Consider the following 12314-nt stretch of genomic DNA (forward strand, 5'->3'; position numbering starts at 1 on the left):
TAACCACTAGATGGAGACGCTGTTACGTTTATGAGAACCAGTTGGAACTCTGCTTGGCATTGACTGTCATTTTCGTTAACCGTGCTGCGTTGACTGTTCGTTCGGGGGTTCGGCTTGTTTTTGTGAGAATCGGGAAGGGATCACATTTCCTTTGACGTCTGGAGCATCAGGTAGCTACGTCCGCTGAATGAAAATGCAAACGTTAACAAGCTACAACAATGAACAATATTGTAGCACTGTATTTGCAACTGTGTCCGTGTGTTTGGCATTGGTTCGATACAGCCAGACGTGACCAGTTTTCTTCGTGTATGCGAAAGCTAACTAGCTAGCCTTTCATGCTAGCTAATGGCATTAGTAATGCTAGCATCTGCGGTTAGCGTACGTTACTTTGGGGCTCTAGCTAGCTATAATTTGCTGGTGTACGTCATGAATCATGTCAGCCAAATCATATTATTGAAGTCGTTGTCTTGCTATTCCAGTTCCATGTTTATTCGGATGCTATTGTATGATTTCTTTGTTCTAAGGTAGCCAACCAGCTGACAGTCTTTCCCAGTTTTGTTTGTTAGCTGCCAGCTAACGTTACCGTTAGCTAACTACATTTTCCGGCCGTCTCGCAAGAGCGATTTTGGTCTTCCTGCCATGTTAGCCGAGTAGCTTATTCGTCATAACTGTTGTCAAATACTCATTTAACGAGTGAACATTTTCACGACATGGTATTATAAGACTTTGTTGATGGTGTAAAAATGTAACGTTATGTCAAAGTAATACTGGAAGCTGCCATTTTTACTTCAGTGCTGAGTGCAAGGACCATCTGTCGGTGGGAAATATAGACCTACCAAAGTCCACATCAGGTCCAATTGTCACAGGTGAAGTTAGTTACAATTTGGAATAAAGTTATTTCAGTGAAAAACTAAATTAACTAAAGCATTTATTTGTCATTATGATTTCTTGACTCTTCAGCGCTGGGCCAACTGCGGACTTGAGTGCCAGGCTTTAGTAGTACTCACAGGCAGAGGACAGGTCATCAGGCAGTCTCCCTATGTCAGGCCGAAACGGGTCTGCGAGTGATGCAGACTGTCGGATCTCAGAGGACTGCCGGGTCCCGGATGTGGAGCTGATGGAGCTGGGACCCCTGCTGGAGGAGACAGGACGGCAGACAGCGGGGAAAGGCATGATGTCAGAAGTGAGAGCGGGGGAGACAGGTTATGTCCCATATGGCACCCTATTCCCTACACAGTGCTCAAATTTTGATCAGCGCCCTAGTCAAAAGTAACGCACTATATAGGGTGCCATTTGGAATGCCACCTGACTCAACTCCTCGATTACCACAGGTATTAGGTATTTTCTAAAGTGGGCGCAGAATCTTCCAAATCAACATTTGGAAGATTCAGGTGTCTAGTGAACCATGGGGTGTATTCAGAGAGGTGAAAGTTCAGAACGTTGCAGATCTCCCCATTGGCCTATTCTACATCCAAACAAACTGGTTGTTCTACAAAATAAGTTTCTATCTAAATGTTCTATAGCGTTGCACCCTCGTGAATATGCCCCAGTTGAAGACAAAACCAATCTAAGTGGTCATTGGGCAATAGAGCTAAGCTTAGGTGGGGTCGCACCTAAGTAATGGTCAGGGAAATGTAGACCAAACCAACTGGGATTCGTTCCCAAGTTTTCACTTTTATCCTGCACTGCAAAAAGGCATATGCTCTACTTGCCCAACTAAATCACCTCTCTCTGCAGGAGGCCTCAGTTCTGCCTGATGAGGATGATGAAGAGGTGGAAGAGGTCCTGACGCTGCCCCTCCAGGCTCACCACGCAATGGAGAAGATGGAGGAGTTTGTGCACAAAGTAGGCATCATTGGGCTGTTCCAGATGGCAGGATCAATAAGTTAGCCAGCTAAGTTTGATAAGCAGCTAAAGTATCTCTTGATTTTCTGATTCATTTAGAAAGCTAAACTTGAATATGAGTTGTTGGTTGTCGAGTCAATTATACCATGCCCATTTCAAGTCTATATTTCTCGAAAAGAATTTCTGGGACAGTTAGCTGGCTAACTCATTGATCCTGCTTTCTGGAACAGCCCCCATGGCTGCTCTGTCTAACTTCATACACAGAGAGAATAAGAGTGCGGAGATGAACAGGACATTCATGGTAGCCTTAAACCCTTTTGTTTTAAGGTGTGGAAGGGTAGCTGGAGGGTCATCCCATTTCATGTCCTGCCGGAGTGGCTGAAGGACAACGACTACCTCCTGCATGGACACCGTCCCCCCATGCCCTCCTTCCGCGCATGCTTTGGAAGCATCTTCAGGATCCACACAGAAACAGGCAACATCTGGACCCACCTTCTGGGTGAGTGAGTGAGTGTGTGAGATCTGAGGAGACTGAATCCTCACATGTTGAGCATCACACCATTGCCTATAAAGTTACAGTGAAGCACAAGTCCACGTTCCCCACAACTAGGGCACATTCAGTGGGTCCTAAGTTCGGCATGCTGCCATTAAGCAATGTACAGTTGAAGTCGGAGGTTTACATACACCTTAGCTTAGTACATTTAAACTAAGTTTTTCACAATTCCTGACATTTAATCATCGTAACAACTCCCTGTCTTAGGTCAGTTAGGATCACCACTGTATTTTAAGAATGTGAATTGTCAGAATAATAGTAGAAATAATGATTTATTTCAGCTTTTATTTCTTTCATCACATTCCCAGTGGGTCAGAAGTTTACATGCACTCAATTAGTAGTTGGTAGCATTGCATTTTAAATTGTTTAACTCGGGTCAAATGTTTCGGGTAGCCTTCCACAAGCTTCCCACAATAAGTTGAGTGAATTTTGGCCCATTCCTCCAGGCCTCCTTGTTCGCACACGCCTTTTCAGTTCAGCCCACAAATTGTCTATAGGATTGAGGTGAGGGCTTTGTGATGGCCACTCCAATACCTTGACTTTATTGTCCCTAAGACATTTTGCCAAAACTTTGGAAGTATGCTTGGGGTCATTGTCCATTTGGAAGACCCATTTGTGACCAAGCTTTAACTTTCTGACTGTTGTCTTGAGATGTTGCTTCAATATATCCACATAATTTTCCTTTCTTCATGATGCCATCTATTTTGTGAAGTGCACCAGACCCTCCTGCAGCAAAGCACCCCCACAACATGATGCTGCCACCCCGTGCTTCACGGTTGGGATGGTGTTCTTCAGTTTGCAAGCCTCCTCCTTTTTCGTCCAAACATAACGATGGTCATTATGACCAAACAGTCCTATTTTTGTTTCATCAGACCAGACAACATTTCTCCAAAAAGTACCATTTTTGTCCCCATGTGCAGTTTCAAACCGTAGTCTGGCTTTTTTATGGCGGTTTTGGAGCAGTGGTGTCTTCCTTGCTGAGCTGCCTTTCAGGTTATGTCAATATATGACTCGTTTTACTGTGGATATAGATACTTTTGTACCTGTTTCCTCCAGCATCTTCAAAAGGTCCTTTGCTGCTGTTCTGGGATTTATTTGCACTTTTTGCACCAATGTACGTTCATCTCTAGGAGACAGAACGCGTCTCCTTCCTGAGCGGTATGACGGCTGCGTGGTCCCATGGTGTTTTTACTTGCGTACTATTGTTTGTACAGATGAACGTGGTACCTTCAGGCATTTGGAAATTGCTCCCAAGGATGAACCAAACTTGCGGAGGTCTAGAGTTTTTTTTCTGAAGTTTTGGCTGATTTCTTTTGATTTTCCCATGATGTCAAGCAGAGGCACTGAGTTTGAAGGTATGCCTTGAAATACATTCACAGGTACACATCCAATTGACTCAAATGATGTCAATTAGCCTATCAGAAGCTTCTATTTCTGGAATTTTTCAAACTATTTAAAGGCACAATCAACTTAGTGTATGTGAACTTCTGACCTACTGGAATTGTAATACAGTGAACTATAAGTTACATCTGTCTGTAAACAATTGTTGTAAAAATGTGTAGATGTCCTAACCGACTTGCCAAAACTATAGTTTGTTAACAAGAAATTTGTGGAGTTTTTGAAAAATGAGTTTTAATGACTCCGACCTAAGTGTATGTAAACTTCTGACTTCAACTGTATGTATTGTGCAGTTTACTTGTCTATACTACATAGCAAAGAAGTGTGCCTCTTTTACACAACACATTTCCATTTACAATGCTCCCGATTGTGTCCCCCATTGTGTTTATACAGTGTGCACCATAGAGACCCCTTCCTATATGCTAATATTCATTTGTCATGATATGCCCTGTATGATTACTAGTTCACAAATGATGCCCTCACCTCTCCAACCCCCAGGGCTGATCCTGTTTATTGGTCTGGGCACTTACACCATTCTGCGGCCCAATATGTACTTCATGGCCCCGCTGCAGGAGAAAGTGGTGTTTGGGATGTTTTTTCTGGGTGCTGTGCTCTGCCTCAGCTTCTCCTGGCTCTTTCACACCGTCTACTGCCACTCTGAGAAAGTGTCCCGGACCTTCTCCAAGTAAGGCCGCATGCCCCCCTCCCTCTTGCTCATTTTGATTAGCTCTCCTGTATTTCTGAAAAGAAATGTGACGTTTCAGTTCAGGTTTTTATACTTTAAAGTGTAATTTAAATGGATGCTCCTCTTCTAACCTCAGTGTTTTTGTTTTCCCTCAGACTTGACTACTCGGGTATCGCCCTGCTGATCATGGGTTCATTTGTGCCCTGGCTCTACTACTCATTCTATTGTTCCCCACAGCCACGCCTCATCTACCTCACCATTGTCTGTGTGCTGGGCATTGCCGCCATCATAGTGGCCCAGTGGGAACGCTTCTCCACGCCCGCACATCGGCCCACACGAGCAGGTGCTGCACCACATATTAACCAGCCTGTTAGAGAGTGTACTGTGACATGGATACAGAGCAATGACATATATGTAAATGTGTTAATACAACAGCTAAAAACATGAGAAAATCATCAGGAAATGCATTTTTCTTCTACATGTGTGTGAATAGCTGGTATAAGTTTGACCATCTTATTGTATCCTATACTATGACTGATCCAGCTGCTCCTGCTTCCACCAACCAACCTTTCCCCTCCATTTCTCTCACAGGAGTGTTCATGGGCCTGGGACTGAGTGGCATCGTCCCCACAGTGCACTTCACTATCGAGGAGGGCTTCGTCAAGGCCACCACTGTGGGACAGATGGGCTGGTTCTACCTGATGGGCGCCATGTACATCACTGGCGCCGGACTGTACGCCGCCAGGATCCCCGAACGCTACTTCCCTGGCAAATGTGACATCTGGGTAAGTGTGTAACAGAGGCAAAAAATGTATCCCTATTCCATTTATACTGCGCTACTTTTTGCCAGGGCCCATAGGGGGACCCAAGAAAGAGTGCGGCTAATTGGGGATCATAAGAAAATACTAAATAGGGCTCTGGTCAAGTGGTGCACTATATAGGATATAGGCTGCCATTTGGGATGTAGACGCAGGCTTGTAGATAGCTCCTGAACTAACCCCATGTCCTCATTTATATGATTATTACAATGTTATCGTCATTTAATGCGATGTGAGTCACACATGTTCTGCACTGTGGTTATTTCCTATATAGTACGCCACATACGACTCTGGTTATTCCCTATATAGTACACCACAGAGGACTCTGGTTATTCCCTATATAGTACTGAACTGTACTGTAGGAATATGTGGCCCATGTAGTAATCAAACTGCTAGAACTTGTGTTGCAAACACCATGCTCTAACCAGAGGAACCTTTGGACATACATTCCCTATTTAGTGCACTACTTTTGACCAGAGCCATATGGGAATAGTGCACTAAGTAGAGAATAGGGTGCCATATGGTAAGCAGCCTCTGACCTCCCTCTCTCCTCAGTTTCACTCCCACCAGATCTTCCACGTCCTGGTGGTGGCGGCAGCCTTTATCCACTTCTACGGCGTCTCCAACCTGCAGGAGTTCCGCTACGGCCTGGAGGGAGGGTGCACTGACGACACCCTTCTCTGAGATGCCCATCTGTGGCCCCCTCATCCATTTCCTGGTCGTTCCCCATCCCTATAAAGTGCTGCTGGAACACGCAATGGTCCTCTGTAGCTCCTTTTCTCCGCCCTCCCCCACCCACCCGATTTGCTCATGTCATTTTTGGTTTTCTTGTGGTGTGTTTTTCTGCTTGTGCTACTTTTTCCCCATATAAAGTAGCTTTAGCCAGTGAACTATATAGAGGGGCATCCCGGTGATGCAGCAGCACTTTTTTTTTTTTTTTTTTATCAAAAGGGAGCTCTAGGCTCCACTTTAGCTCATGAAGAACAACAGGGGATTTTGACCAGATTGATTACATGTTTCCTTCAAGGATGGGAACCTCTGAGAGGCGTTGCCCTCCAGAGCTTCCCAAATCAAGCTGTAGGAGGCTTATGTGATAGAAAGGGTCCGGGTTGGGGTCAGTTCGTTCCATTATTATTCTGTAATTATAAGGAATTAATCGAAATTAAATTCATTTTTTTAAATGTAAAAGTCATCATTTAAAACAGTGGGCAATTCCAACAATTGATTAAGAGTATTTTGTTGATTTAAATTTAGTTGACATACAATCAACTCCAATCGAGGTATGGGTTATGGAACTTAGTCAATTGAATGACTTACCTAAAAGACACTCTGCTTGGTACCCTTACCCCTCATGTCCTTTTTCAATCGAACAGGATCTTGTATGATTGATAGCTGGTATGAAGCTAACCGGGAAACGCACAATGGGCAAATCTGGGAATAGGTCAACTCTTTCCCTTCTCAGCTTGAGATTTGTTTAATTTTAAGGCTATATTTCAGAACTCTAAAGGTCAAATTATTGCACCTTAACAATATGTTATTACCATTAAACTTTGTCACTGCATGGGGTCCACCATGTAGTGAGTAGGAAATAGGAATAATATTCTAGTATTCCTGTGCCTTAGGCCAATGGAAATAGTTTTTAAATAGATGGGCCAATATTGCAGTCAAGTGAACTTCATTAGGATCTCCAGATATAATGATAACAAACTTTTTTGTTTTCTTGTCCTTATACCCAATGAAATCACTATTAAACTTTTGACCACCAATAGTTTTCTCAAACTGCTGTTTAAGAATGTTTTTTTTTTAAAGCTGACTTTCTGTGGCTTTATTACAAAGACTAAACAATCTGTGTATTCTTGACTTTGTGTTGTGTCCTGTGTAGACAAGTTGATGGATCATACATTTCCCTGAAATGTAAACACATAATAAATATTTATTAATGTTAAAATGGGAAACTAACCCAAGTGATGCATTTTCTGTCCCATATAGTGATATGACACTTAATCACACTTTACATTTCACACACATGAACATGGTTTGTCGTTGTCAAATCAAATTTTATTTGTGACATGAGCCAAATACAACCTTACAGTGAAATGCTTACTTACAAGTCCTTAACCAACAATGCAGTTTTAAGAAATAGATATAACAAATAATTAAAAATAACAGTAGCGAGGCTATATACAGGGGTAACGGTACAGAGTCAATGTGTACAGATAAGTTGACGTAATATGTACATGCAGGTAGAGTTAAAGTGACTATGCATAGATAACAGAGTAGCAGCATTTAAAGGGGGGGGGCAATGCAAATAGTCTGTAGCCATTTGATTACCTGTTCAGGAGTCTTATGGCTTGGGGGTAGAGGCTGTTTAGAAGCCTCTTGGACCTAGACTTGGTGCTCTGGTACCGCTTGCCGTGCGGTAGCGGAGAGAACAGTTTGACTAAGGTGGCGGAAAGCTTGGCCCCAGTGATGTACTGGGCCGTATGCACTACCCTCTAGTGCCTTGTGGTCGGAGGCCGAGCAGTTGCCATACCAGGCAGTGATGCAACCAGTCAGGATGCTCTCTATGGTGCAGCTGTAGAACTTTTTGAGGATCTGAGGACCCATGGCAAATCTTTTCAGTCTCCTGAGGAGGAATAGGCTTGGTCGTGCCCTCTTCATGACTGTCTTGGTATGTTTGGATCATGATAGTTCGTTGGTGATGTGGACACCAAGGAACTTGAAGCTCTCAACCTGAACCACTACAGCCCCGTTGAAAATGTGGTAATGCTTGGTACTCCTTTTCCTGCAGTCCACAATCATCTCCTTTGTCCTGATCATGTTGAGGGTGATGTTGTCCTGGCACTACACAGCCAGGTCTCTGACCTCCATATAAGGCTGTCTCATCGTTGTCGGTGATCAGGCCTACCACTGTTGTGTCTGTCGTCAGCCAACTTAATGATGGTTTTGGAGTCATGCCTGGCCATGCAATCATGAGTGAACAGGGAGTACAGGAGGTGACTGAGCACTCACCCTTGAGGGGCCCCCGTGCTGAGGATCAGTGTGGCGGATGTTGTTACCTACCCTTACCACCTGGGGGCGGCCCATCAGGAAGTCTAGGATCCAGTTGCAGAGGGAGGTGTTTAGTGCCAGGGTCTTTAGCTTAGTGATGAGCTTTGAGGGCACTATGGTGTTGAATGCTAAGCTGTAGTCAATGAATAGCATTCTCACAAAGGTGTTCCTTTTGTCCAGGTGGGAAAGGGCAGTGTTGAGTGCAATAGAGACTGCATCATCTGTAGGGGCTGTATGCAAATTGGAGTGGGTCTAGGGTTTCTGGGATAATGGTTTTGATGTGAGCCATGACGAGCTTTTCAAAGCACTTCATGGCTATAGACGTGAGTGCTACGGGTCGGTAGTCATTTAGGCACGTTACCTTAGTGTTCTTGGGCACAGGGGCTATGGTGGTCTGTTTGAAACGGGTTGGTATTACAGACTCAGTCAGGGGCAGGTTGAAAATGTCAGTGAAGACACTTGCCAGTTGGTCAATGCATGCTCGCAGTACACGTCCTGGTAATCGGTCTGGCCCTGCGGCCTTGTGAATGTTGACCTGTATAAATGTCTTATTCACATCGGCTACAGAGAGGGTGATCACACAGTCGTCCAGAACAGCTGATGCTCTCATGCATGCTTCAGTGTTGCTTGCCTCGAAGCGAGCATAGATGTAATTTAGCTCGTCTGGTAGGCTCGTGTCACTGGGCAGCTCGTGGCTGCGCTTCCCTTTGTAGTCTGTAATAGTTTGCAAGCAATGCCACATCCAACAAGCGTCGGAGCCGGTGTAGTACGAGTAATTAAGTCGCTCTGGATAAGAGCGTCTGCTAAATGACTTAAATGTAAATGTAAATGTAATTCATCTTAGTCCTGTATTGATGCTTGTCCTGTTTGATGGTTCGTCGGAGGGCATAGCGGGATTTCTTATAAGCTTCTGGGTTAGAGTCCCGCTCCTTGAAAGAGGCAGCTCTACCCTTTAGCTCAGTCACTGTATGTTTTAGAGTTACCAATGCTACTTCAATGTAGTTAATTCCATATTTGACCATATTTATGCCACATTTTGTCTATAGCCCCAGCTTTACAAAATATATTTTATATGGGGTGTTGCGTAGCAGTTAATCACTCATTCTAAATGTTATGGAATGTAATTGTTACTTTCATGCAGGGGGCTATTCGTCTGGGCTAGTTATGTAGCTAGCTGCGTGCATGGTCACAAAAAGTTGGAACATTCTCTTTACCCAATGCAAACTATGTCTCTTGAGTCCACACACCTTGGGAGTTCTATAATTCTACCTGAAGGTACCAGAGATGGGGAGACTGGTTGTTTGCAATGACTTCCACTGATTATAAATACAGTATCTTAGAACTTCCAGAGAGGTACAGTCTATGTATGATAACTCAAAAATCTGTTTCAATTGGATGTCAATGCAGGTAGCTTAGCGGTTAAGTAACTGAAAGGTCCCTGGTTCGAATCCCCGAGCCGGCAAGGTGGAAAAATCTGCTGTTCTGTCCTTGAGCAAGGCAGTAAACCCCCAACGACAACTGCCCCATGTCGATTAAGGCAGCACCAGCACCTCTGATTCAGAGAGGTTAGGTTAAATGCGGAAGATATTTTGGTTGAATGCATTCAGTTGTGAAACTGACTCATATCCCCTTTCCCTTCTATGGTGCCCTTTCACTATGAATAATGTGTGCGGTATCAGTCACATGATGGCACCTTCTATATTGTTGACCTTACTCTGACGAATTGGTAAACTGGGTGGATATGGTTATCACTCAGATTAATCCGATTTTATCACAAGTGTATGTCTATTTTGATCTTATCCAAATGAAAATGGTTTGGTTTTAAACATATGCGATATAGTAGACTAACTATTTCCCCAAAATATAGATGAAATTACATTATTTGTTTAATTGTAGATAAAGAACAACCTAGCAGCAGTTATTTAAAAATCAAACCAATCAATCATCATATATGAAGAAGGAACGATATAATTGAGCGATGTGGACTCTGAACGGAAGTTTCAGCGGGTGCACACTCCAGCAACGCTTGTTTGGTCGTTTTTTTGTACAAAATGTTGATATGGCGGTGTGCTTTTACTAGTTACATTACTTGCACTAGCCGCTTGGTAATAGTTTAGGTATACTCTTTCTGGGCAGCTTATACAGCAGAGGTGAGTTGACGCCTCAAAATTCACGTTAATTTAGCTAGATTGGTTACATTAGTTGAAAGAAATATATAGAGCAGTGGTTTGACTATAGCTAACCACCTTAGCATTCGCTTTATAAGTGTAGTATAGTCACATAAATTGCGTTCAACATGGACAACCAAGAACAGTGCTCTCCCACTGAAGGATGCGTCGACCTGTCTACGCTGGTGTCGGGGGTTGGAAAGAATATCAAGTCAGTTTTGTGCCAACGTTGTGGATCGAAGGTCCTCTGCCCAGGGATGGCGGTGTTTACGGAGAAGGAGGTAAGGTTTACCTTAGACAGTAGTAACCCCTAAAGACAAATGACCCTTTTAAATTACGAGTTATATTATTCACAATAGACCTATTTTCCTATCCGAATGGGCATTCATCAGTTGTTTTATTTCAAGTCAGTGCACTGTCTAACCACCACCTAAACTACAGCTCAAAATTGATATTTTGCATACAATGTGCAATTTGCTATGTATGCCATGATGTGACTAAACAATGTCAGGGACTGGAAAATCACTGCTGTATATCTATTCATATTTGTGGCCATTGTCATGATGAATCTGGCCTTCTATTTCCTCCCCAATATCCACCAGCTGTTCCTGCCCTCAATGCGCAAGAAGACCACTATCACCCAATCAGAGGGATCCGTGGATGGGGACACACTGACTACCCACTGGTTAGTCGACGACATGTACACTTTTGAGAATGTGGGCTTCACAAAGGATGTGGGGAGAATCAAGTACCTCATTTGTGCAGACTGTGAGATTGGACCCATAGGCTGGCACTGCCTGGATGACAAAAAGAGTTTCTATGTTGCATTGGAAAGAGTCAATCATGCCTAGTGTGGCCCATTGTAAGAACCTGAGAGTGTACACATTTGGAACTGAAGGACAAGACAGACCAACACGAACGTCAGCCGTGCGCAGTAGATTACTTGTTGGGTGTCGACGGACAGTGCCTATTCAACATGTAGAGAAGTCAACAGAAAATGGCGGCAAATGTTCTGTGGTCAGAGGCGATAGGACGGTCACCCACTGTGCATGGGCAACAAGCATTGGTATCTCTTGTCCTTTAATTCTTTCCGGCCTTCACTTTCCCTCTGGCTGGTGCTGGATGACTCCTTAGTTCTTCAAAGCCAAGTGTTCTTCAATTCCTTTGTTTATTACTGATCAACAATGGTATTGATGTGGTTCTCTGAACAACTGTCTTATCAGTCTATAAAACTGTTATTCAATCTAATACTGTAACTATCCCATATTCAGGTGTTATGCTTTGGTCTGAGCTTAACCCTACAGCCTTTGGAATTGTATTACTTGTATAGGCTTACTTGAAATATTATCAGACTATCTCTGATTCTACAAATGTGGCCCATTTGTACTTCTACTGTTTGAATGATTAGTGTGCTTATCAGCATAGCACACCCTTCACATTCTGAATAATGGGAGTGGTTGTATTTGTTGAGTGTGCTGTATGCATTTGTTGCTGATACACTTCAAGTGACAGTGTTCTGTCTGTTGATATACCACATTGGCTTTGACTGCTGCTCTATGTTGGCCCTCAGCTATTGCCATCAAACTCCAGAGGACCCCATGAGATCTCCACAGTCCATGCTCATCATGGACTCATCATTTTGATTCTCTTTCAAACTGTTATTAACTCTGTAAAATAAAATGTATCCCTGTGATTTTTGACCTGTTTGTAAATTCTAGTTCTAGAATGGAGTTCACCCTCATTGACTTGACTGCATAGGAAATCGAAAGTCAATTTCAAGACCCCTTTTAGCTGAT

General features: G+C 43.5%; 2 protein-coding genes across 4 annotated transcripts; both read left to right on the forward strand.

Annotated features, from left to right (window-relative positions):
* The first annotated feature begins 28 nt into the window (after positions 1-28).
* On the forward strand, positions 29-7159 carry LOC124031094 (adiponectin receptor protein 1-like). Of its 2 annotated transcripts, XM_046342097.1 has the most exons (9): positions 38-170; positions 793-866; positions 961-1183; positions 1738-1845; positions 2173-2344; positions 4295-4481; positions 4637-4824; positions 5073-5266; positions 5855-7159. In XM_046342097.1, exons 3-9 carry the CDS (start codon positions 1040-1042, stop codon positions 5981-5983), a joined length of 1122 nt encoding a protein of 373 aa, XP_046198053.1. In that variant the 5' UTR covers positions 38-170; positions 793-866; positions 961-1039; the 3' UTR covers positions 5984-7159. The 2 variants fall into 2 exon arrangements, with proteins under 2 accessions (XP_046198055.1, XP_046198053.1); XM_046342099.1 differs by lacking the exon at positions 793-866 and having other exon boundaries at positions 29-170.
* Positions 7160-10102: 2943 nt separating this feature from the next.
* LOC124019387 (guanine nucleotide exchange factor MSS4-like) lies at positions 10103-12211 on the forward strand. 2 transcript variants are annotated; one of them, XM_046334712.1, is made up of 3 exons: positions 10103-10799; positions 11121-11203; positions 12089-12211. In XM_046334712.1, the coding sequence occupies exons 1-3, from the start codon at positions 10647-10649 to the stop codon at positions 12159-12161; spliced, it is 309 nt and encodes a 102-aa protein (XP_046190668.1). In that variant the 5' UTR covers positions 10103-10646; the 3' UTR covers positions 12162-12211. The 2 variants fall into 2 exon arrangements, with proteins under 2 accessions (XP_046190668.1, XP_046190662.1); XM_046334706.1 differs by having other exon boundaries at positions 10119-10799; positions 11121-12211.
* The last annotated feature ends 103 nt before the right edge of the window (positions 12212-12314 follow it).

This window comes from Oncorhynchus gorbuscha, linkage group LG03 (assembly GCF_021184085.1).
Source record: "Oncorhynchus gorbuscha isolate QuinsamMale2020 ecotype Even-year linkage group LG03, OgorEven_v1.0, whole genome shotgun sequence".
NCBI classification, from domain to species: domain Eukaryota; kingdom Metazoa; phylum Chordata; class Actinopteri; order Salmoniformes; family Salmonidae; genus Oncorhynchus; species Oncorhynchus gorbuscha.